The 25640-nt window shown below is 40.8% G+C and overlaps 1 protein-coding gene across 3 annotated transcripts in view; it reads right to left on the minus strand.

Moving 5' to 3' along the window:
- LOC126190666 (CD109 antigen) overlaps nt 1-25640 on the minus strand; it is an 818148-nt gene that overhangs the window by 81938 nt on the left and 710570 nt on the right. For all 3 annotated transcript variants that reach the window (XM_049931111.1, XM_049931109.1, XM_049931110.1), the window contains 2 exons: nt 20980-21159; nt 2244-2424 (listed from right to left, as the gene is read on the minus strand). In XM_049931111.1, the coding sequence (XP_049787068.1) occupies nt 2244-2424; nt 20980-21159 (361 nt within the window). The remainder of the gene's footprint in view (nt 1-2243; nt 2425-20979; nt 21160-25640) is intronic.

Raw genomic sequence — 25640 nt, forward strand, 5'->3', positions numbered from 1 at the left:
GTTGAAAAATAGGGTTTTGTTGCCAAAAGAGTGGGGAATAATATGGTGTATTGAAATCCTGGATGAAACCAATCTGCTTTCATGAAAAGAAGATGTTACATTACATATTAAATGGCCCTTGTAGTAAGAATTATTGACTTCTTTGCATGTTGTTCTCTAGGCTTTCTAGCTTTCATCAGCTTTTCTAAGATAGCTACAACAAAATGTCATTGTTTAAGCTATATGGTGACATACTGAACTATATGAAAAAAAACATAAATTAGTTACAAACTATGTCGTGTACACACTCTATTCAACATGTAAATGTCACTACAGATGTTCGGATTTAGGTTATGACATGTTCAATATGCCTGCCATCATTGGCAATGATGTGACACAGATGAATAGTGAAATTCTGCATGACCCGCTGAAGTGTTGGAAGGTCGATGCTCTCGATGACCTCCTGAATAACTGTTTTCAGCTCAGCAATGGTTTTGGGGTTATTGCTGTACACCTTGTCTTTAACACAGCCACACAAAATGGAGTTGCATGTGTTCCGTTCTGGAGAATATGGCGGCCAATCGAGGTCTCTGGTACCCCAGAGCCAGAACGCTGTCCAAAAACTGCTCCTCCAGGACATAACACACAATCCTGCTTCCATGGGCTCGAACTCTGTCTTGCATGAACCACATCTTGTTGAAATCAGGGTCACATTGGATAATGCAGCTGAAATCACCTTCCAAAACCTTCACGTACTGTTCAGTAGTCACCAGGCCATCAAGGAATATCTCACCGATTATTCTGTGACTGGACATTACTAAATTCACCCGTTGAGGATGACAAGACTTCTCAATCGCGAAATGCAGATTCTCAGTCCCCCAAAGGCACCAATTTTGCTTATTGATGAACCCATCCAAATGAAAGTCACAAAACCAAACAAGGCATCTGTACAAATGCGCATACTAATTCCCATCATGCCCCACAGCCAACCATGCAGTTTGGACGTCCTAACACAAACCATTCAGAAGTTAATACAATTTTATTTCATATAGTTCCGTATTGTCACACTGTATGTAGTACATTCTGTATAGAAGAAAAGCTTCTGAAAAAGTGTCACAAGATATTCTTTTAGTAACTAATCTGATATAATGATGCATACCTGAAGAGTGGATTTGTAATTGAATCCAACAACATGCATTGAGACTGTGTGTTTTCAGCCATTTCATTCATGAAATCCAAATTTAGCGAAGATTAACTAATTTGTTTCATTGGTGAATATTACCATGATTCTTCATTTGGAGAATACCAGGGTAAAAATATTTAAATTGGGTGTTCAGTTCCTTTAAACTGATTTAAATGTCAACAAGATCACAAAATAACTGAAAACCTCATCATTCTAAGCTAGATCAGTTTACTAAACTTTGATCGTATGGCATCATTGTTTTTAACAAATGTGTTACAATGAATTTTGTTGTTTACATCCCCATATCACTGTTATAAGCAAAAAGAATGAATGAAGATTAAGGTTTGAAATCCCATCCATAGCATGTTATAGACAATTTAAATGTTTAACTACGGAAGTGTATAATGAATGAGGAAAGATGACCTCTGACCTTATAGATGAAGCATTTAGTGCCAGACAGACAAGTAAGAAGCACTGTAGTCCTGTCTGGTAAAAATAGGTTGTCTTGGAACGATAACAGTGCAGCAAACTTTGAGGCAGTGACATAGCAACTTTACATGATGATGTTTCTTTCACTAATGTAGGTTCGAATGTTAAGACGGTTTAGGTGTCTTGAATTGGTAGAAATTTTCTTACAAACAGCATGTTTGCTGGAACACTCAGTAACTTTCACTGCTGTAGCTGCCAGAGATTAAGTACTCCTCGATTCATTCTATCAACTACTCACAACTGTCCCTCAAAAACGCAACTTCAGTTGTGATTATGCTAAGGATGTGTAAACTCCTTTCATCTGTGTATCAGTTTTAATCTTGACTAATAATCTGAATTAAGCTCAAAACAAATGTACTGTATCTGCTCTGACATGTGTTTAAGCTCATAAACACATGGGAAACAAAAATAAAGATATAAAGAAAGAAAAGAAGGGAAGGGAAGGGGGGTGGGAGGGAGGGAGGGAGGAGAGAGAGAGAGAGAGAGAGAGAGAGAGAGAGAGAGAGAGATCTTGTCAGCATTTTCCCCACCAGCTATTCTCTGTTTGAGTTGTAAAATGCACCACAAACAGGAGAGACGAATAGAAACATACCTTCAGTAGCAGGGCCTCTGGAATGCCTTCTTTGACATCTTTGCTGTCAGCACTTAGCTCAACTCCGTCCCTCTGGATGGAGGCGCGCACTGTGAGCGGCTGCTGAGCCTGCAGCACGTTGACTGCAACCTTGTACACTTGGCCCGGTCGAACCATTCTACTTGCAATTACAAAGTATGTCCTGAAAATAATCATTCTTCTGTAATTAACTGTAAAACACAAACACGCAAAAGTTTAAACACACACGTCCTTCAGATATTTTATATACTTTCTGCTATGTCATGATATATACATGAAGTGAATGGCATATACACAAGTGTGCTTCTACACAACTGTAAAATATGTACTCTGTGAAACTTTGTATCGACAGTGTTCTGGTACGTGCAAGTTCTGCTGTGTATACTACTGTATACAGTTTATGATGTAGGTATGTTTCTCATCATGTGTGTCTCCTTTTACATTCAGTTCCTTTAGAAAAAGGCATAATGCCCAAACATACAATGAAGAAATAAAATAAATATTTTATGGTCAAGACTGGAGTTTGATCATAAGTGCAGAACATGACCACAATGTCTCGAAGTTTATATGCAATAAGTATCCAGAATATTCAAAAATTGCTTATTTGGATATATGCAAAACTATAGGATTACACGAAGAAGATAGCAGGTTGAAAAGAAGCAGCACAGGTTACTCTATGCTTGCAAATACTTGAAATCATAGTGTCGACCAACAAGTATTCCAAAAACAATTCTTATGTGGAATCCAGTTAGCACTTTTGCCAAATGACATCCTGAAAGTCAAAGATCAAATAGTCGATCGAGCCAGTATTTCTTGACTTCAGAAAAGCATTTAACTCAGTAGTAGATATAAGATTATTATTGACAGACAAGTATACAAAGTATCAAACAAAATTTTATGATTGGAGTCGGGATTTCTTGGTACAGAGGATGCAGTGCATTATCTTGGATACGGAATGATGAGCAGATGAAGAAGCGGCTGCAGGTGTGCAGGTGTTCATGTCCTTCATTAATGACCATCCAAACAATATTAACGGTAAAGAAGTTATCATGACGAAGTCTGAAAAAAGCTGCACAAATATTCAATTAGATCTTGATATGATTTCAAAATTGTGCAAAGATTGGCAACTGGCTTAAATGTACAGAAATGTAAAACTACACAGATCACAAAATCAAAAAATGTAACAACCTGAAATTACAATATCTAAGAGTCTCACGTGGAATTGGTCAACCTGTACATACATCTGGATTTAACAGTTTGTAGGGACATGAAATGGTGTAGTCACACAGGCTTAATAATAGGTAAAGCTCATGCAAACTTTGGTTCTATTTAAATTCAGTGCCTTTCAGTGAACTTACTTCAATCTACACTTTGGTTCATCAGTAGAAAACTGGGGAACGACAATCAGTCCATAAAGGAGATTGCAACACCGTCACAGATATGTTGAAAAAACTGAACTGGCAAATGCCTTAAGATAACTGCAATGTATTCCATTTCAAGAACCAGCATTAAAAGACAAATCTAGAAATATACTACAGCCTGCTACATATTACTCACATAGGGATTGCAAAGATTAGACTAACTAAAGCATGCACAGCGACATCTAAGCAATTGTTCTTCCTGCACTCCATACACAAATTGAATGGGAGAAAGCCATAATAACAGTTACAATGGGAGTACCCTCTGCCAAGCACTTCACAGCAACTTGCTGAGTATGGATGTAGATGTACACATAGAATTACAACAATAATGATTCTTTTTAATTCCTCTCACTTTTTGACCAGGTGTATTGCAAAATTAAATCCTGATGTGTGCACTTGACATTTGACTCTTCGCAAAATACTATTTGATGTGACTTTTTAATGAAACAATGTGGTTATTTTTACAATATTTCACTTAATTTGAAGTTAACTGATATGAGATTTATGGCTGCAGCTGGCAAGTTTGTAATGTAGCAGAATGGGACAGTACATAATGAACACATCAATGGCAAGCATTGTGGAGAATGAAATACTATCATCTACATCTATATTCTGCAAACCACAGTGATGAACATAGCAGAGATTACATCTAATTGTACCAGTTATTAGGGTTTCTTCCTGTTCCATTACAGTAGGAAGTGAGGGAAGAATGACTGACTGAATGCCTCTATGCATGTAGTAATTACTCTACCTCAAGATCCCTTTGTGAACAATACATAGAGGGTTGTAGTATATCTGTAGAGTAATCATTTAAAGCCAGTTCTTGAAACTTTGTTAACAGACTTTCTCGGGATAATTTTCATCTGTCTCAAAGAGTCTGTCACTTCCGTTTCTTCAGTACCTCTGTGATGCTGCCCTTGTTTGTATACATTCAATACCCCCCCCCCCCCAACACACACACACTTGAGCAATATTCTAGAACCAGTCCCATGAGTGATTTGTAAGCAATCTTCTTTGTAGACTGATTGCAATTCCCCTGTATTCTACCACTTGCTTTAACCTCAACTGAACCTATGAGGTCATTCCATTTCATATCCCTACAAAGTATTACACCCAGGTATTTGAATGAGTTAACCGACTTCAACAGTGACCCCCTGATATTATAGTCATAGGATTCTTCATTTTTTTGGTTTGTGAAGTGCAAAAAATTTTACATTTCTGAACATTTAGAGCAAGTTGCCAGTCTCTGCACCATGTTGAAATCTTATCAAGATATGACTGAATATTTATGCAGGTTCTCTCACATAGGACTTTGTTATAGCTAACTAAACCATCTGCAAATATCCTGGATTACTATTATTATTGTCTGCATGGTCATTAATAAATAACATGTACAGCAAGGGTCCCGACACAGTTTCCTGTGGCACACCTGACAATGACACTCCATCCAAGGTGACATGCTGAGTCCTCCCTACCAAAAAGTCCTCAATCCAGACAAAATTTCATTTGATATCCCATATGATCATACTTTTGACAGTAAGCACAAGTGTAGCACTGAGTCATAAGCTTTTTGGAAATAAAAAATACTGCATCTACCTGACTGCCTTGATGCAAAGCTTTCAGTATTTCATGTGAGGAAAGTGTGAGTTGGGTTTCACATGACTGATGTTTTCGGAACCCATGCTGGTTAGTATTGAGGATATCATTCTGTTCAAGATCTCTCGTTATGTTTGAGCTCTGGATATGTTCTAAGATAGTGCAAAAAATCTATGTCAAGGATGTTGGAAATAGTTTTGTAGATCATTAGTACTGCCTTCTTATAGATGGGTGTAATCTGTGCTTTCTTCCAAGAAGTGGGCATGGTTTCTTGTTCGATGGATATATGATAGATTATAGTTAGAAGAGGTGACTCTGTGGTGTCACATGTCCAGTCACGAAATAATCGGTGCAATATTCCTTGATGGCACACTTACTAACAAATGGTACGCGGATGTTCTGGCAGATGATTTCATCCCCATTATCAAAAGTGACCCTGATTTCGACAAGATGTGGTTCATGCAAGACAGACCGCGACTCCATCGAAGCAGGAGAGTGTTTGATGTCTTGGAGGAGCACTTTGGGGACCGCCTTCTGGCTATGGGGTACCCATAGGTCACTGGCATGGGCCTCAATTGGCCACCATATTTTCCGGATCTGAACACATGCGACTCCTTTGTGCGTCTTATATTAAACGCAAAGTATACAGCAATAACCCCAAAATGATCGCTGAGCTGAAAAGAGCCATTCAGGAGGTCATTGACAGCATCGATGCTCCGACACTGCAACAGATCATGCAGAATTTTGCTACTCGTTTGTGCAACATAATCGCCAATGATGGCTGGCATATTGCACATGTCATAAACTAAATCCGAATATCTGTAGCGACATTTACATGTTGAATAAAATGTCTGCACAGCGAAGTTTGTAACAAATTTACATTTGTTTTCATGTAGTTCAGTAATTGTTGCCCTGTACTACAACCCCTTACTTATCACTCACGTAGGGATTGTGAAGATATGATGAGAGTAATTACTGCATGAACAAAGGCATTCAATAAATCATTCTTCCCACAAAACCCTAATAACTGGTGCAATGGGATGTACCCTCTGCCGTTCACGTCACTGTAGTTTGCAGAGTACAGATGCAGGTATAGATGTAGTGGTAAATTAATTAAGTGCACAATATGATTAACATATACAAATGCTGTACTCTAAATTCAAATTATGTTAGACCAAATGTAAAAACGCAGATTATTATTGTGAGAACAGGATATGAAAAAGCAGTAGGAATAAAGGTACACCTAAGGACAGACACTGAAATCATGTCAGTATCGGAAGTCATGGCGTGATTACGAAGCAATTAAAGAATGCAATCAACCAATTGTTTCCAGTACACATTTAATGAAATTTCGAAGTGAAAACCGATTTATTTCACTTACTAATTATGTCACAATTGTTATCACTATCCATCTAAATTTTGTAATCTGTTTTATAAAAGCACATAAATTTCAATTGTAAATTTAATTATGTGCAATTCAAGTAACATGTTTGATGTCACATTATGTTGGATGTTACATAAGCACCAGCGGCGTTAGCCATGTTCAGGGTTGCGAAGTTAGTGGAATTCCCTCCAAACTTAAGGGATTTTACGCACTATCAGCGGGTGAAATTTGTATTTGCGGTTAACAGATTTTTTATCAGACTTTTTGATGGTTGTCTGCAACAATATTTTTGTTTAATTCATTGTTTCCGTTATATAATCAGAAACTACATTTAGTGTGAAAATTCCTAGACTGGCAACGACATGGCTCCAGCTAGATCTTACGATTAAATTGTGATGAGATTGCAATTTATCCTCCCTTCTTCTCATACATCCATGTCGATGATGCGGGCACATTACATAGCACCTACGAAACATGCCATATATACATACCAACTTGTCCCGCGAAGAATTTTTATATGCATAATTATTGTAATGGGATTCGGCCAAAGTTACAATGTTATTGAAAAAATAGCATGCTTACGCTTTCCTCTCAAATTTAAATCATGATAGCCCGTAAGGCCAAAAAATAACACATGCATCAGACTACATTTCAGTGCTTTGATCTCATTCTCCGATAACCTCTTATGACTAAATTATTAGAATGCAATTCTGCATACTAAAAAGACTTGCAATACGGCGGCCGAACACCAAAGCGGAAATCCCAGCCAATAACTGACATATCATCATTTCATTTTTTTTTTCTGCATACAGCAGAACACTCCTTCCCAGTGTTAGTTTTTTGTTTTTCGCATACGAAAGGGGCTACCTCCCCCTACCTGTCTGAAATTCATCCTCAAGTCAGCAGCCTATGAAGAGGTCATTTTAGCCCGAATTTTAAACATTCTGGACTTTCTATCGTTAAGTCTATGTCCATTTCCAGTAGTAACTTGCCTTTTAAAAAATTAGTACAAATTAGTATCTGAGATTAAATCTCACATTAAAGTGTTATCCGATTTCTATCAGCAACTAGGGGAGTAAACCGTTTGTTAATAATCCAACTTTGAAATGTGATGTGAACCGAGCAGCCATCTTGCACCACATATTCTTCAAAATCTACTTCTCCCCTATTCTGAAAAGCTATGATGTTCATTCATTATGATAGTTTAAAACGATAACTCTATGTAAGAGCAAACCAAAGCACCGATAACAAGTAATTTGTTTATAAGTAACTAAAATGTAATTTATGATATGGTTATAATAGAAGGAAACATTCCACGAAGGAAAAATATACTTAAAAACAAAGATAATGTGACTTACCAAATGAAAGTGCTGGCAGGTCGACAGACACACAAACGAACACAAACATACACACAAAATTCATGTCTGTGTCTGTGTCTGTATATGTGTGGATGGATATGTGTGTGTGTGCGAGTGTATACCCGTCCTTTTTTCCCCCTAAGGTAAGTCTTTCCGCTCCCGGGACTGGAATGACTCCTTACCCTCTTCCTTAAAACCCACATCCTTTCGTCTTTCCCTCTCCTTCCCTCTTTCCTGATGAGGCAACAGTTTGTTGCGAAAGCTTGAATTTTGTGTGTATGTTTGTGTTCGTTTGTGTGTCTGTCGACCTGCCAGCACTTTCATTTGGTAAGTCACATTATCTTTGTTTTTAAGTATAAAATGTAATTTAAATTGTTGTACTGCAAATTCATTGAAATTGTCTATGAATTTCAGTAAACACTTCCAGACTGCATATCAGAATATGTAGGGCACTATGTGACCCTTTTTTGGTATGTTGTTGTGGACTTCAGTCTAGAGACTGGTTTGATGCAGCTCTCCATGCCACTCTATCCTGTGCAAGGTTCTTCATCTCCCAGAACCTACTGCAGCCTACATCCTTCTGAATCTGCTTAGTGTACTCATCCCTTGCTCTCCCTCTACGATTTTTACCCTCCACGCTGCCCTCCAGAACTAAATTGGTGATCCCTTGATGCCTCATAATATGTCCTACCAACCGATCCCTTATTTTAGTCAGGTTGTGTCATAAATTCCTCTTCTCCCCAATTCTGTTTAGAATGTCCTCATTAGTTTCATGATATACCTATCAGCATTCTTCTGTAGCACCACATTTCAAAAGCTTCTATTCTCTTCTTGTCCAAAGTATTTATCATCCATGTTTCACTTCCAAACATGGTTAGACTCCATGCAAATACTTTCAGAAAAGACTTCCTGACACTTAAATCTATACTCGATGTTAACAAATTTCTGTTCTTCAGAAACGCTTTTCTTGCCATCGTCAGTCTACATTTTATATCCTCTCTACTTCGACCATCATCAGTTATTTTGCTTCCCAAATAGCAAAACTCACTTACTACCTTAAGTGTCTCATTTCCTAATCTAATTCCCTCAGCATCGCCTGATCTAATATGACTACATTCCATTATCCTCGTCTTGCTTTTGCTGATGTTCATCTTGTATCCCCCTTTAAAGACACTGTCCATTCCGTTCAACTGCTCTTCCAAGTCCTTCGCAGTCTCTGACAGAATTACAATGTCATCGGCGAACCACAAAGTTTTTATTTCTTCTCCATGAATTTTAATACCTGCTCCGAACTTTTCTTTTGTTTCTTTTACTGCTTCCTCAATATACAGATTGAATAGCATCGGAGATAGGCTACAACCCTGTCTCACTCCCTTCCCAACCACTGCTTTCCTTTCATGCCCTTCAACTCTTATAACTGCCATCTGGTTTCTGTACAAATTGTAAATAGCCTTTCGCTCACTGTATTTTACCCCTGCCACCTTCAGAATTTGAAAGAGAGTATTCCAGTCAACATTGCCAAAAGCTTTCTCCAAGTCTACAAATGCTAGACATGTAGTATTGCCTTTCCTTAATCTATCTTCTAAGGTAAGTCGTTGGGTCAGTATTGCCTCACGTGTTCCAATATTTCTATTGAATCCAATCTAATCTTTCCCAAGGTCGGCTTCTACCAGTTTTTCCATTCGTCTGTAAAGAATTCGCGTTAGTATTTTGCAGCCGCGACTTATTAAACTGATAGTTTGGTAATTTTCACACCTGTCAACATCTGCTTTGTTTCGGATTGGAATTATTACATTCTTCTTGAAGTCTGAGGGTATTTCACCTGTCCATACATCTTGCTCACCAGATGGTAGAGTTTAATCAGGGCTGACTCTCTCAAGGCTATCAGTAGTTCTAATGGAATGCTGTCTACTCCTGGGGCCTTGTTTCGACTTCTTTCAGTGCTCTGTCAAATTCTTCACACAGTATCAAATGGTTCAAATGGCTCTGAGCACTATGGGACTTAACATATGAGGTCATCAGTCCCCTAGACTGAGAACTACTTAAACCTAACTAACCTAAGGACATCACACACATCCATGCCCGAGGCAGGATTCGAACCTGCGACTGTAGTGGTCGCGCGGTCCCAGACTGTAGCGCCTAGAACCGATCGGCCACTCCGGCCGGCGCACGCAGTATCATACGTCCCACTTTATCTTCATCTACCTCCTCTCCCATTTGCATAATATTGTCCTCAAGAACATCGCCCTTGTATAGACCGTCTATATACTCCTTCCACCTTTCTGCTTTCCCTTCTTTGCTCAGGACTTTTTTTCCATCTGAGCTCTTGATATTCATGCAAGTGGTTCTCTTTTCTCCAAAGGTCTCTTTAATTTTCCAGTAGGCAGTATCTATTTTACCCTTCGTGAGATAAGCCTCTACATCCTTACATTTGTCCTGCTTAGCCATTTTGCACTTCCTGTCGACCTCATTTTTGAGACGTTTGAATTCCTTTTTTGCCTGCTTCATTTATTGCATTTTTATATTTTCTCCTTTTATCAATTAAATTCAGTATCTCTTCTGTTATCCGAGGATTTCTACTAGCCCTCGTCTTTTTACCTACCTGATCCTCCGCTGCGTTCACTATTTCATCTCTCAAAGCTACCCATTCTTCTTCTACTGTACTGCTTTCCCCCGTTCTTGTCAATCGTTCTGTAATGCTCTCCCTGAAACTCTCTACAACCTGTGGGTGTTTCAATTTATCCAGGTCCCATCTCCTTAAATTCCCACCTTTTTGCTGTTTCTTCTCTTTTCATCTACAGTTCATAACCAATAGATTGTGGGCAGAGTCAACATCTGCCCCTGGAAATGTCTTACAACTTAAAACCTGGTTAGTAAATCTTTGTCTTACCATTATATAATCTATCTGAAACCTTCCCGTGTGTCCAGGCCTCTTCCACATATACACCCTTCTTTCATGATTCTTAAACCAAGTGTTAGCTATGATGCTCTGTGCAAAATTCTACCAGGCGGCTTCCTCCTTCATTCCTTACCCCCGTTCCATATTCACCCACTACCTTTCCTTCTCTTCCTTTTCCCACTATCGAATTCCAGTCCCCCATGATTATTTAATTTTCGTCTACCTTCACTATCTAAATAATTTCTTTTATCTCATCATACATTTCTACAACCTCTTAGTCATCTGCAGAGATTTTGGTGTAAGTAACGAAAATCATCTGATGATTTAATTGTTATTTTGTAAATCTTACATTTAACATCATTCATCCCCATTAAGGTCGGAGGAAGGCAATGGCAAACCACCTCCGCTAGGACCTTGCCTAGTCAGCGGTGCAGTCTACCGCATCGTCCCCTACGCTTCCCGGTGTATGGGACTTCATAATTATCATCACATTTAACAATGTATTCAACAGTTTAGATGCATATAATAAAAGGAGCGGCGCATGAGCCACGGGAGTCAGTAAGGAAGAGGCATGTAAAAGACAGTCAGAGTCAGTGAGTCTGCATTATTGCCTTTCGGAAGGTCTATTTGTGAGACTCTTTTAGAGGCTGTCAGACTAGAAATGTATATCTCATCAATGTACACCCAAATCGGTGACAAGAAAAATGGTATACTCTATGTTTTATTTAAAAATTAGTACATCAGCATTGTCGAGCTCTGGGACTTTCTGAAGTGACAACCCCCAAGGACATCAAATTAAAGTATCTCATCATATGGAGCACATAAGTTAATATGTGAACTTTTATTAACTGTGATTGAAATTTCCCAGTTTTCACTTGTGAATGGTGGAGAACCAAACTATTAAATTGCTCCGATGGTAAGAGAGAGACTTCACTATTACCACTGTCCAATTATAGGCAGAACTACAGAAACTGTATATTTTATTCACGCTCAGCGTCAGTGGTAATTGAAATGCTTTCCTCCTCTCACACATTTAAGGGTGGAATTTTACATTGTATTTACAAATTACCCTTCACCGAAGTTTGGCTGTCGCGTTAGAACAGTTCATAGTGTTAAATTGTTATCCTGTATGGTACAGTCGATTGCGGTGTACCGAGCGATTTACTTTACCTTTTAGGGTTCCGTATCTCACTCGTAAAAACAGAACCCTTAGAGAATCACTTTTTTTGCCCATATGTTTGTATGTCCAACTGTTAAAAAACTCGTTTCTCAGGAAGGGGAAGACGTTTCAAGTTGCAATTAATGCCATACATTAATGTCTGCGGCCCTTTGGTTGCGTAAAAAAATTGAAGCTTCTAAGTTAAAAAAAAAAAAAAAAAAAAAGTTCAAATATGTGTGAAATCCTATGGGACTTAACTGCTAAGGTCATCAGTCCCTAAGCTTACACACTACTTAACCTAAATTAACCGAAGGACAAAAACACACACCCACGCCCGAGGGAGGACCCGAACCTCCACCAGGACCATTTCTAAGTCAGTGCAAAGAAAAGATACAGCCATTTATGTCACATATTTTGATGCTCGCATATAGTAAATGTACAGGAAGAAATCAGGAAACTATATTGATGGCACACGAAACGAAATTTCTTTCCTCATTTTTATCCGACTTAAAACATCCTTGAAAGTCTTGGCATTACTGGGATCAATGTCGATAACAAGCAAAACTCATCGAGATTCTCGATTCATCGGATGAATGATCTCTCCCCCATAATTAAGTTTGCACGAGTCCTTCTCGCAAAATGGTTCAAATGGCTCTAAGCACTATGGGACTTAACATCTGAGGTCATCAGTTCCCTAGACTTAGAACTACTTAAACCTGACATCACACACATCCATGCCCGAGGCAGGATTCGAACCCGCGGCCGTAGCAGCAGCGTGGTTCTGGACTCAAGCGCCTAGGACCGCTCGGTCACAGCGGCCAGCTCCTGCTCGCATCTGGGCAATTTTTTATTAGCTCCGTCATCAAATATCGAAAAAAAAGAACAAAAAATAGACCAAAAACTTAGGATAGAGTGGATTAGAAGTAAACAATTGAAAGATTGGCTTGTTGAGATCCCCGTCAATCCGCCTTGTGCGACATGTCGATTTTGCCTGTGAAATTTAAATTCGCGCCTGTTGGATTTATTGTATCACGCAAAAAGCATGTAAAAGCTGAAGTACCCTGTTCTGCTCAGGAACAGCTGAAACTAGATTCACAGGCAGTGAGGCATTCCAATGAATTTTCTGTAGCAGAAGCCGCATTAAGTTGATTTGTGGTTAACTGTTGCACAATAAGATCTGTGGATCATCTTAAAGGTGCTGACCATGTCTTTTAGAAGTAATAATAATCATAATAATAATATATGGAATGACGATGACAAAAAATTCATTATAAGTTATTAGTGCATTGAAATTTTGTTTTTAGAAGGGTAAATAACACAGTAATAAGCATTTAGCGGGATGTTAGCTTCAGTTTAACGGAATAAATTTTCCTGTCACCCCGTTCACATGGCGCTCCCAGAACCGGATTTCGTAACCCGATTTCCCAATACCGCTTCTGGATAGTCATGTAAACCTTTCAAATTCTCTTCTGGAAATCCACTTCTAGGTGCTGTTTTTCCAAATCCACAATCGATTTTCGCTCCCATGTAAATGCAACCGGTTTTGAAAAGTGCTTGGCCTGTCAAGTTACGTCTTGTTTTCAGAATATTCGATTAATACGGACTTTTTGTGCAGTGAAGGAGAAGCATAAATATTAGACTGAGGACGAAGCTATCTACCTGTAATATTTAAGTGAAGAGAAGTAAATGATTTTGAAGAGAAATAACTATTGTGTTGACTGATTCAGAAACTCGATCAGTTGTTTTCCAGACGCCATATTCAAAAGGGCTAGCAAATCCGCTTCAGACTCCTACATGTAAACACGAAGACGAAAAGACTTTAACATGTAAACACGACAGTGAAAACCGGTTTCCAAAATTCGGTTTTCGTCTTCCGGAAGATGCCTCACATGTAAACGGAATGTGTGTTGGAAACGATGGCCATACTTCGTCGGTCCTGGTTAAGATTTTGTGACGATAAATCTGTGGCTGTCTTTGTAGGATAAATAAGTAAAAGATAAATTGCAATGTATCAGTTAGGTCGTTTAATATTTGTGTTGAATAATGCTCGATGCGAATTCCATACATGTTTCAAAAAGGGACGACTATTTAGTTTTGAACAGCTATTCCAATAGCTCGACAAGTTGTATCCAAGAGTGTTCCCAGCAGCATCGAAAAGTTCTGCAACTTTGTGCTCGCACCATAATATTAAGGTTGAGCCGTGTCGTTTGCCACGGTTCCTGTTTTTCCCTTTGTTTTCTCCTGTTTGGAGTTTCCGCGCTTTCCTAGAGGGCGTTGTGGAGCCTCTGCTACGCCGCCCGCTGGGAGGAGCCGCTGTGTGCCGTGCGGAGGGCTGAGGAAGCAGCTGAGACGAGTGTTTGGCCCTCGATGACCGTTCTGCAGCGGGACGCTCGGTCCCTCTATGCTAAGTGTGGATGGGCCGAAAAACCCAGGGCGTGAGGACACAAGAGGCCGTAAATCTGTGGACAACGTTTGGTTTCCGTTCATGGGCTGGCGAAGCTATGAAGTCCGTCTGCAGCTGCCAATAACCTCCGGAAGGTGGTGTCGTCACTGAAAGTAAGATTTTTCATCTAGTTAGCGCAACAGCCATCGTCTGTCGGGGCCAATCTCCCGGTGTTGTGGGAGCTATTAATAACTGTGTGGCAACGATTCTCTGCTTTGAGTTTGTGATCGGATATTGCCTTGCGTGTGTGTTACTACGCCCTTACATGATCGTGCATTTGAACGCCACACTGACTTCAGTCGCGCGTCGTAAAGAAACAAAAAAGAAAAATCTTTGACTGTGGACCTTCTGCAAACCGTTGGACGGCGTAGGTCACTGTTTAGATAAGCGCGCTGTAAAATGTTAAAAACCTTGTACTGTCTGGCAGAGAGAGAGAGAGAGAGAGAGAGAGAGAGAGAGAGAGAGAGAGAGAGAGAGAGACACAATTTTATGGATGTCTGAAATGCGAGATTATGTTAATGTTCGCCAATATCTGTTGTTTTAGAACGTAGGCATATTTAACTTTAGTCGTTATTGTGTATATGTTCTTGTGTTAAGGAGTTTAGTCCCCGTGGCATTTAAGTGCTCTAATTAATTATATTTAAGGTAGTGCTAGAGTTTCTATTTGGTAATCCGCCTAGCCACGACTGACGTCGGTTGCTCGGTCTGTCTGAAATGTTGGGCCTATTGGGTAGAGACCGTTGTTGACTTGCTCTCCTCAGCTCCGATGTCCCATATTGATACTACGGTAGTAGTTCTGCTGGAATCTCATTTGCAGGAGTTACCATTTCTTGTTAGTACAAATAAAGCTACCTTTGCCTCTGTAATTTTCGTCCGCTGGCCAGCAAGCTTTGGTTAATCATTAGAAATCGCCAACTGGTCTTCGTCCAACCTAGTGGCTCGTGTTAGACGAGTTCCCTTTCCAGTTCGGGTAAATATTTCTTCCTCCTTCTGGTGGAGCCATCCTCTTTCCCGAGCCACGCTGGGGTAAGAGTTGCCCGAGCGTCTATTGCCTCTCAATGTTCCAGGAGAATGAAATAAGAGGTTAATTATCTACTCCACCGTTATGCCCAAGAAAGGCGAACTAGATAAGTTCTGGATAACCTAGGTATTGTACACTATTAAGATAGTTCTAGGCTTGGAGAAATTGCTGTTTGGTAAAATTTAGCCTTCTGTGTCGGTAATCCGGCGTATTCCACGATCCAACATTGTTATAGAACTGAAAGATTTGGTTTTGATAAATTTGCTGAGACATGACTTATTTGCTATTGATGTTAATTGCTTTAAATGAATCTTCTTTAATTTGTGGTTATTCTTAATGAGTGATCGCCCTTAATGGTGTAACATTTAATCTACGTCTGATTGTCCTATGTCACCTACTGACTTCAGAGACTGAAAAGGTGATCCTTGCTCAAGTTTATGGGACTTTATTAACTGTTGATCTTAGTTGTTTATGTTCTTAGAAATGTTAAAAAGGACTAATTTTTTATTTCTATTGTTTATTCAGTAATTCATAAGTTATATAGCAAATATTTAATACAAATATTCTCTCATTGTTACACTTGCTGGTTCTGTGGTTTACACTGAAGGGTGTGACAAATGCGGAAGCGTTGGGGCGAATTAATCCTTTCCCTTATTACCGTTAAAGATAATTGATTGTTCGTCGCTTGTTATTGAAAATGGTTGGGAGAATAGTTTGACTGACCCCGTAGAAAGAGTACATCAAAGGTAACACATCCGAACTTCTGCCCTATGATTAGATGTACAGGGTGTTTCAAAATTGACTTTTCAACTCTGAAAATTCATATAAATTAATTCATGGTACCTACAGAGGTGATTTTAGTTTAAATTTGTAGGGAAATACATAAAGTTGTCTCGCGTAGTTCGCTAGTGCCGAGTAGCACCTTAAGGAGCGCCAGTGGGTGTTGCGTTAAAGATGTCTGCTTTCACGGGGCCCGCGTGTGCTAGCTGTGTTTTTTCGTGTAACTAGAAACAGTTTGATTTGAAACCGTACAGGCTGACGATCGTAAAAGCAAAAGAGACAGTGATAAAACTGCTCGCAAGAACTGTGCGGATATGTAAAATCTATTACATAAGGATTCTTGGACAAAATCATCTTTCCTGAAGAGTCGACTTTCTACTTAAGTGGCAAGGTTACACACATACACACACAACTCTAGGATGTGGGACAGTGAAAATCCACATCAAACATTGCAACATGTTCGTGATGTCTGAACGTCTTTTTTGCACTGAGCAAGAACAAACTGTACAGCCCCCTTTTTTCGTGAGAGAACCATCAAGAGGTTAGTGTAACTGGATATGTTAAAACAATTTTTGATACCACAGATCGACGAGGATGACCAAGAATTAAGTTTTTACTTCATGGAAGATGGGAGCACCAACTCACTACCTGGCTGACGTCCGGCATTTTCTCAGTGACCGCTTTCCAGGTCAGTGGATTGGCCTTGGGGCACCAACTGCATGGCCCCCACTCTCCCCAGACGAGACACCACTCGATTTCTTTCCTATCGGGATTCATCAAGGATACCGTGTTCGTACCTCCTGTGCCGGTTTCTCTACCTGAACTTTCAGCAAGTCAGTGCCCCATTCCGATCCAAAAAAACCGTTGTCATGACTTCACCGGCAGACTGTTTGAATTTCCGCGGCTTTGGCGGATGCCGCCACTGGCGTGATTGTTGCTTGGTCTCAGGTGTAAAATGGAATGCCCAGGTTTCGTCACCCGTGACAGTTGAGTCCAGGAAGTTGTCCTGTTCAGTTGCAAGGCGGTGAAAAAATGCGCGGGAAGCATCAACTCGTTGCCGCATGTGGTCAGCATGCGTGGCACCCACCTTGCGTACACCTTCCGGTAGTTCAATGTTTCCATTAAAATTCTGCGAGCAGTGCTTCGGGAAACTTCAGGAACCAACGTGCAGAGATCATCCAGGGTGATCCACTGATCTTCACGCATGCTTTGCTCAACCTTCAACACTGTCTCCTCAGAAACTGACGGTCTCCCGCTCCTTTGTTCGTCGTGAATTTCGGTCCGACCAGCTGCAAACTCCCTACACCACTTACGAACATTTTTGGCATCCATGCACGACTCACCATACACTTCCGTCAACTGGCAATAGATTTCAATCGGCGCAGTGCCCTTTGCGTTCAAAAACCGAATAATTGTGCGCAATTCGCACTTGGCGGTAACATCCAACGGGAGCTCCATTCTCAACGGCTGCCAAGCCAAGGCTCACGCGGCGTGCGCATGTTTACACACAGCGCGTGAAGCACTCTTCGTAACAGTGTGACCAACTACCACACAAACAGAGTTCTGTATTTATAAAAAAATAGGAGACCTTACTTTTGGGATTACTCTCGTATTTATGACGCCACTTAGCAAGTTACACCTGCAATGCTACACCGAGTTTGGGAAGAAACTGACTGCCGATGGGATGTGTGCAGGATAACTAACGGAGGTAACATACACCTTTAGTTTACGGTAAAAAAAAACTTGTGTTTCCATACGAAATAATTCTAAACCCAACTCTGTATCTTATTTCAATAAATTTATAAGAATTTTTCATATTGTAAAGTCCTTTTTGAAACATTCTCTAATCGAAATACAGGCACTACAACCATTTACTCGTGAGAGTCCGGTGTATGATATTTTGGGAGTGTCGGTCGTGGATGTGAAGTGTCTTAAATACAACCGTTTAAGAGCGAGAGCAAATTGTGCTGCTGACACGTACTGCTGTCCTCTCAAGCAGCAGGAAAGTGTCTCCTGAGCCCAACATCACCGATGGATCACCTTTGGCAGAGTGATAAACTGACTCCACGTGACAATGCAGAGAGAACCGGAATTCAGTTGAGGAATTTGGTGAAATCGAGGTGATCAGAACTTCACACACATTTCCTTACCTCGTCAGCCAAATATTGGCGATGAGAAATACCCCCGAGTTTGCCAGCCTTCTCAAAAATTATATAGAAAGTAATGTAGAATCAGTTTTATAACCACCTTATTTCAAATAACATACTGTCAAAGTCACAGTTCGGATTTCTAAAGGGTTCTGGTATTGAGAAGGCTATCTACACTTACAGTGAAAATGTGATTAACTCATTAGACAAAAATTGCAGGCAACTGGTAGTTTTTGTGATCTGTCAAAGGCATTTGACTGTAAATCACAATATCCTTTTAAGTAAATTAGAATATTATAGTGTAACAGGAAATGGTTCAAATCTTATATCTATGGCATGAAACAAAGGGTGTTATTAAGAAAGAGACATGTATCAAGCTATCAGGCATCATCCAACTAATTACATGAGGGGTCCCCACAAGGTTCCATTTTAGGCCCTTTCTTTTTCTTGTGTATATCAATGACCTTTCATCAGTAACATTACCACATGCCAAGTTCGTTTTGTTTGCCGATGATACAAACATTGCAATAAATAGCAAATCAAGTGTAGTCTTAGAAAGATCGGCTAGTAAAATATTTGTGGACATTAATTACTGGTTCCTAGCCAATTCTTTGTCACTAAACTTTGAAAAAACACACTACATGCAGTTCACAACTAGTAAGGGGTGTCCCACGAGTATATGCCTGAAATACGATGACAAGCAGATACAAGAAGTGGGCAGTGTTAAAATGTTAGTATTACAGCTTGATAATAAATTCAACTGGAAGGACCACACCACAGAACTGCTGAAGCGTCTTAACAAATCTCTATTTACAATGCGAACTGTGTCAGACATAGGAGACATAAAAATGAAAAAGCTAGCATACTATGCTTACTTTCATTCCATAATGTCATATGGGATTATTTTTTGTGGTAATTCATCAAACCAAGCTAAAGTTTTCCGGGCACAAAAACGCGCAGTAAGTGTTACATTTGGTGTGAACTCAAGAGCATCCTTCAGAAGCCTGTTTAGGGAACTAGGGATACTAACTACTGCTTCCAAATATATTTATTACTTAATGAAATTTGTCATTAAAAATATCAATTTTTCAAACCAACAGCTTAATTCATGGAATCAATAGTAGAAATAAGAATCTTCACAATGATTTAAAGTCATTTAGTCTTGTACAAAAAGTGTGCATTATTCATATATATATATATATATATATATATATATATATATATATATACACATGGTGTTACAAAAAGATACGGCCAAACTTTCAGGAAACATTCCTCACACACAAATAAAGAGATGTTATGTGGACATGTGTCCGGAAACGCTTAATTTCCATGTTAGAGCTCATTTTAGTTTCTTCCACCTACGCTCAATGGAGCACGTTATCATGATTTCATACGGGATACTCTAGCTGTGCTGCTAGAACATGTGCCTTTACAAGTACGACACAACATGTGGTTCACGCACGATGGAGCTCCAGCACATTTCAGTCGAAGTGTTCGTACGCTTCTCAACAACAGATTCGGTGACCGATGGATTGGTAGAGGCGGACCAATTCCATGGCCTCCACGCTCTCCTGACCTCAACCCTCTTGACTTTCATTTATGGGGGCATTTGAAAGGTCTTGTGTACGCAACCCTGGAACCAAATGTAGAGACTCTTCGTGCTCATATTGTGGACGGCTGTGATACAATACGCCATTCTCCAGGCCTGCATCAGCGCATCAGGGATTCCATGCGGCGGAGGGTGGATGCATGTATCGTCGCTAACGGAGGACATTTTGAACATTTCCTGTGACAGTGTTTGAAGTCACGCTGGTACGTTCTGTTGCTGTGTGTTTCCATTCCATGGTTAATGTGATTTGAAGAGAAGTAATAAAATGAGCTCTAACATGGAAAGTAAGCGTTTCCGGACACATGTCCACATAGCATATTTTCTTTCGTTGTGTGTGAGGAATGTTTCCTGAAAGTTTGGCCGTACCTTTTTGTAACACCCTGTATATATAATTTAACTTCTGCACAATTTCAGTGCAGTAATGTGTTCATTGTAAATAAGTATTACAGTAGTTGTATTACACTTTATTACCTTATTAATAAATAAATGAATAAACACACTTTTATTTTAAATTCAGTGCATTCGTATTTGTACAATGATTCTTTCATATAGTGTTCATTTAAAAAATGACGATCATTCCACTTGGGACCTGTGGAATGGTACATTAACTTATTTGTTTGAGTTGTAAATATTTGTCTTGTATTATTGTTTCTCTGACATGTTCTACATCCTGGAGGACCTCCTCACTACGGATCAATTGGAATGAAAGTAAATCTAATCTCTAATCTAATCGAGCACCGCTGCACTAGCACAAGTTAGCAACCTCTGCTACAGAGGTGTGTCACGGCAATAATAAAGACATTCAAAAGTATAACAACGACTGAGTACGAGACTTAACATTCATTACACTGCACTCATCAGAGAAAACAGGCAGGCGCAGTACCGCGCGACCACTCACGCCTCGTGTATGATGACGTTGCTGGCGGAGTCCCAGGGCTGTTGCCCTCTCGGCCAGTCGCCCCCCTGCTGCGGCTGCCACGGCTGCAGCGCGGGGGTGGTGGAGGTGTCCTGGGCCCGCGCAGCCCCACACGCCGCCAGCAGCAGAGCCAGCGCCGCCCACATCGCGCCAGCTGCCGTCCTGCAACATGGCGGGGAACATGCTGAGTACAATTCTGAAATTATGCGCACCCTTTCTTTGCAGATACCTTACAGGTGTTTTGATGCAGTGTCACCTCCCTTTATTGCACCGATACCTAGAAAAGTGCTTGCTATTCCTTCAGATGCCCATACAGTCTCCGTCAAAGAAAGGACAAGAAAAAACAGTTGAAGCAACTTCAAGTTTGCCTTTTCAAAAATTTCTTAAGCCAAACAGCAATCAAATGCTGTAATAATACAGTCTAACACTTGCAAAATTCTGAATCTATAAACATGACGGATCAAAACCTTTCTAGAACTAATCCTATATTTTACTGCATTTTTAATGAGAAGGCGACTAGAAAATACAAGGAAAAAGGGAAAGATTAATTAACACAGTTCGGCCACAAACTGTCCCTGAGCACAATCGGACTTAACATCTGAAGTCATTAGTCCCCTAGAACTTAGAACTACTTAAACCTAACTGACCTTAGGACATCACACACATCCATGCCCGAGGCAGGATTCGAACCTGCGACCTTAGAGGTCGCGCGGTTCCAGACTGTAGCGCCTAGAACCGCTCGGCCACCCCGGCCGGCACGGTAGAAGAGCTTTGTCAAAAATCTAGTTATGTTTTGTAAAATCTTAGGCTATGTACTGGGATACTGGGGTACAATTACAGAGGACGATTAGGTCTGTATTACACACCATACATCTGTACAAGCTGGGACCATGCTCCAACTTCTTTAAAAAGCACCATAAAAGTACCCCAGTACATAGTCTAAGATTTTACAAAACATAACTACATTTTTGACAAAGCTCTTCTACCGTGCCGGCCGGGGTGGCCGAGCGGTTCTAGGCGCTACAGTCTGGAACAGCGCGACCGCTAAGTCGCAGGTTCGAATCCTGCCTCGGGCATGGATGTGTGTGATGTCCTTAGGTTAGTTAGGTTTAAGTAGTTCTAAGTGACTGACCTCAGAAGTTAAGTCCCATAGTGCTCAGAGCCATTTGAACCATTTTTTAGAACCGCTCGGCCACACCAGCCGGCAGTAGTCAACATCAACTGATAAAATTCAAAACCATCGTTCAATACGCCTCGGACAAGTGTGTCCCGAACAAGTTTTTAAGGGATGAGAAGACCCATTGTTTAATAGTCGTGTTAGAAAGTTTCTGCCGAAGCAAAGAGAGCATCGCACATGTAAGCGAAGTCGAAGCCTAGCTGAGAAACGAAAGCTCAACGACGCGGAAATGAGAGCAATGCGAAAAGCGTTTGAAAGTAAGATTTTGCCAACCAATCTGACAAAACCATAAGTAGCTATGGGCTTATGTAAAGTCAGGAAGCACAGCACAAACCTCCATTCAGTCGCTCAGTGAGCAAACTGGCACGGAGAGGGAAGGTGACAGAAGAAGGCGGATATATTGAATTTTGTCTTCCGAAACCGTTTACCACTGAAGATAGTAACGCGATTCCTCCTTTCAATCATCACACGAACGCCGAAACGGCAGATACTGATTTATGCGACTGCGAAATAGGAAAGCAACTACAATCGCTTAATAACGGAAAGGCATATGGACCAGATGATATCTGTACGATTCTACAGAGATTATGCGAAATAACTTGCTCCCTTGCTGGCAACAATTTATCATAGATCGCCGGAGCAACGGAAGGTACCTAGCGACTGGAAAAAAGCGCAGGCCACTGTCGTTTCCAAGTAGGTCATAGGACAGAGGCACATAACTATACGACTATATCGCTGACGTTAATCTGTAGTAGAACTATGGGACATGTTTTATGCTCACGTCTCATGACATTTTGGGAGAACGAAAATCTCGTCTATAATAATGGTTGTAAGTTCCTACGGGGCCAAACTACTGAGGTCATCGGTCCCTAGGCTTGCACATTATATAATCTAAGTTTAACATACGCTAAGGACAACACATACCCATGCCCGAAGGAGGACTCTAACCTCCGACGGGGAGAGCCGCACGAACCGTGGCAAGGCCCCTACACCGCGCGGCTCTTTGTAATAGTGAACGTAGGTCTTGGCAAACTCAGCTCCTCTGTTCCTCCAAGAGATACATAGCGCTGTAGACAACGGCGCTCAGGTTGACGTGTTCCTCACTTGTGGAAGGCATTTGACACCGTCCCGCACTGCCATTTAGTGAACACAGAATAACTAACACATCTGTGATCGTATTCAGGACTTAGTGCAGACATAAATCAACATTTGCTCTTAAAGGAACAAAATCGACAGACAGCAAGGTAATTTCAGGAGTACCCCAAGGAAGTGCGATAGGACCGTTACTGTTTACTATGTGGTGTTGTTGTCGTCGTCGTCGTCGTCGTCGTCGTCGTCTTCAGTCCCAAGACTGGTCTGATGGAGCTCTATCCTATGCAAGCTTCGTCTCCCAGTACTTACTGCAACTTACATTCTTCTGAATGTGTTAAGTGTATTCATCTCTTGGTCTCCCTCTACGATTTTTACCCTCCATGCTGCCCTCCAGTACTTGAGTGGTCATCAACTGACGCCTCAGAACATGTCCTACCAACCGATCCCTTCTTATAGTCAATTTGTGCCACAAACTCCTCCCCAATTCTATCCAATACCTCATTAGTTGTGTGATCTACCCATCTAATCTTCAGCATTCTTCTGTAGCAGGACACTTCGAAAGCTTCTATTCTCTTCTTGTCCAAACTATTTGTCGTCCAGGTTTCACTTCCATACATGGCTTCACTCCATACAAATACTTTCAGAAAAGACTTGGACACTTAAACCTATACGCGATGTTTACAAATTTCTGTTCTTCAGAAACGCTTTCCTTGCCATTGCCAGTCTACATTTTCTATCCCCTCTACTTCGACCATCAGTTATTTTGCTTCCCAAACAGCAAAACTCATTTACTACCTTAAGTGTCTCATTTCCTAATCTAATTCGTCAGCATCACCTGATTTAACGTGACTACATTCCATTATCCTCGTCTTGCTTTTGTTGATGTTCATCTTATATCCTCCTTTCAAGACACTGTCCATTCCGTTCAACTGCTCTTCCAAGTCCTAGGCTGTCTCTGACAGAATTACAATGTCATCGGCGAACCTCAGTTTTTATTTCTTCTCCATGGATTTTAATACCTACTCCGAATTTTTCTTTTGTTTCCTTTACTGCTTGCTCAATACACAGATTGAATAACAGCGGGGAGAGGCTACAACCCTGTCTCACTCCCTTCCCAACCACTTTCATGTCCCTCGACTCTTGTAACTGCCATCTGCTTTCTGTACAAATCGTAAATAGCCTTTCGCTCCCTATATTTTTATCCCTGCCACCTTCAGAATTTGAAAGAGTATTCCAGTCAACATTGTCAAAAGCCTTCTCTAAGTCTACAAATGCTAGACACGTACGTTTGCCTTTCCTTAATGTATTTTCTAAGATAAGTCGTAGGGTCAGTATTGCCTCACGTGTTCCAATATTTCTACGGAATCCAAACTGACAGTTCGGTAATTTTCACACCTGTCAACACCTGCTTTCTTGGGGATTGGAATTATTTACTATATATGTAAATGCAAATGGCCAAGTGGATAACGTCGGAAGTTCTATGTTATTCGCAGATATGCGGCTGTCTGCAAGAAGGCAGCGACGCTACAGGACAGCAGCGAACTAAGATCTAATAGACTTGCTGGAGGACATTCGCGGACGACGCTTATCTGTATGAAAGTCGCAATGCAGGAAGGCGTGTATAGATCAGTGAACGGCACAGGGTCTTGCAGCTGACCCTGAGCGTAAATAACTATAACGCATCATGCGTAAACAAGTATGGACATCCATTACTTTTCGATTTCGCTACTGACAGCATAGCAATGGAAACACGAACCACCGTAAAATACCCTGGATTAACCGCACAGTGCGACCTAAGGTGGAGTGTCCACAAAATATACAGGAAACTTAATTCGTCCACGAAAGGAGCGGCTTCCAAACACACCCGACTTGTGGTTAGTCCCTACAGTGTCGCTCATTCGCACGTGACCCGTACCACGTTGAATTAACACAACAGGTGCAGAGCGGCGCGTTTCGTCACGGGCTCGCTGAGCTGGCTGTAGAGCACTACGCAGATGCGCAACAAACTCCAATGACAGGCTCCAGAAGGGAGGCGTTGTGCATCACAAAGAGGTCTACCACTGAAATTACCAGAGCATGTGCCGGGAAGAGTCGGGCAGCAAATTACTTCCTCCCAAATAACTCCAGCGAAAATGGCCACACCGAGAAAATTAGAGCTAATACGGAAGTGTGTCGTCGGCAATCATTCTTGCCACGTGACATTGGCGAATAGAACAAAGACGGGGGAAAGGCAGGTACCCTATGCCACACACAAAAGGCGACTTGCAGAGCACAGACGTAGATGTAGACAGAAATTGACACCAGTGGTACCACCTTGGTTGGTTGGTTGGTTTGGGGAAGGAGACCAGACAGCGTGGTCATCGGATTAGGGAAG

The sequence above is a fragment of the Schistocerca cancellata genome, chromosome 6 (assembly GCF_023864275.1).
Source record: "Schistocerca cancellata isolate TAMUIC-IGC-003103 chromosome 6, iqSchCanc2.1, whole genome shotgun sequence".
In the NCBI taxonomy this organism is placed as follows: domain Eukaryota; kingdom Metazoa; phylum Arthropoda; class Insecta; order Orthoptera; family Acrididae; genus Schistocerca; species Schistocerca cancellata.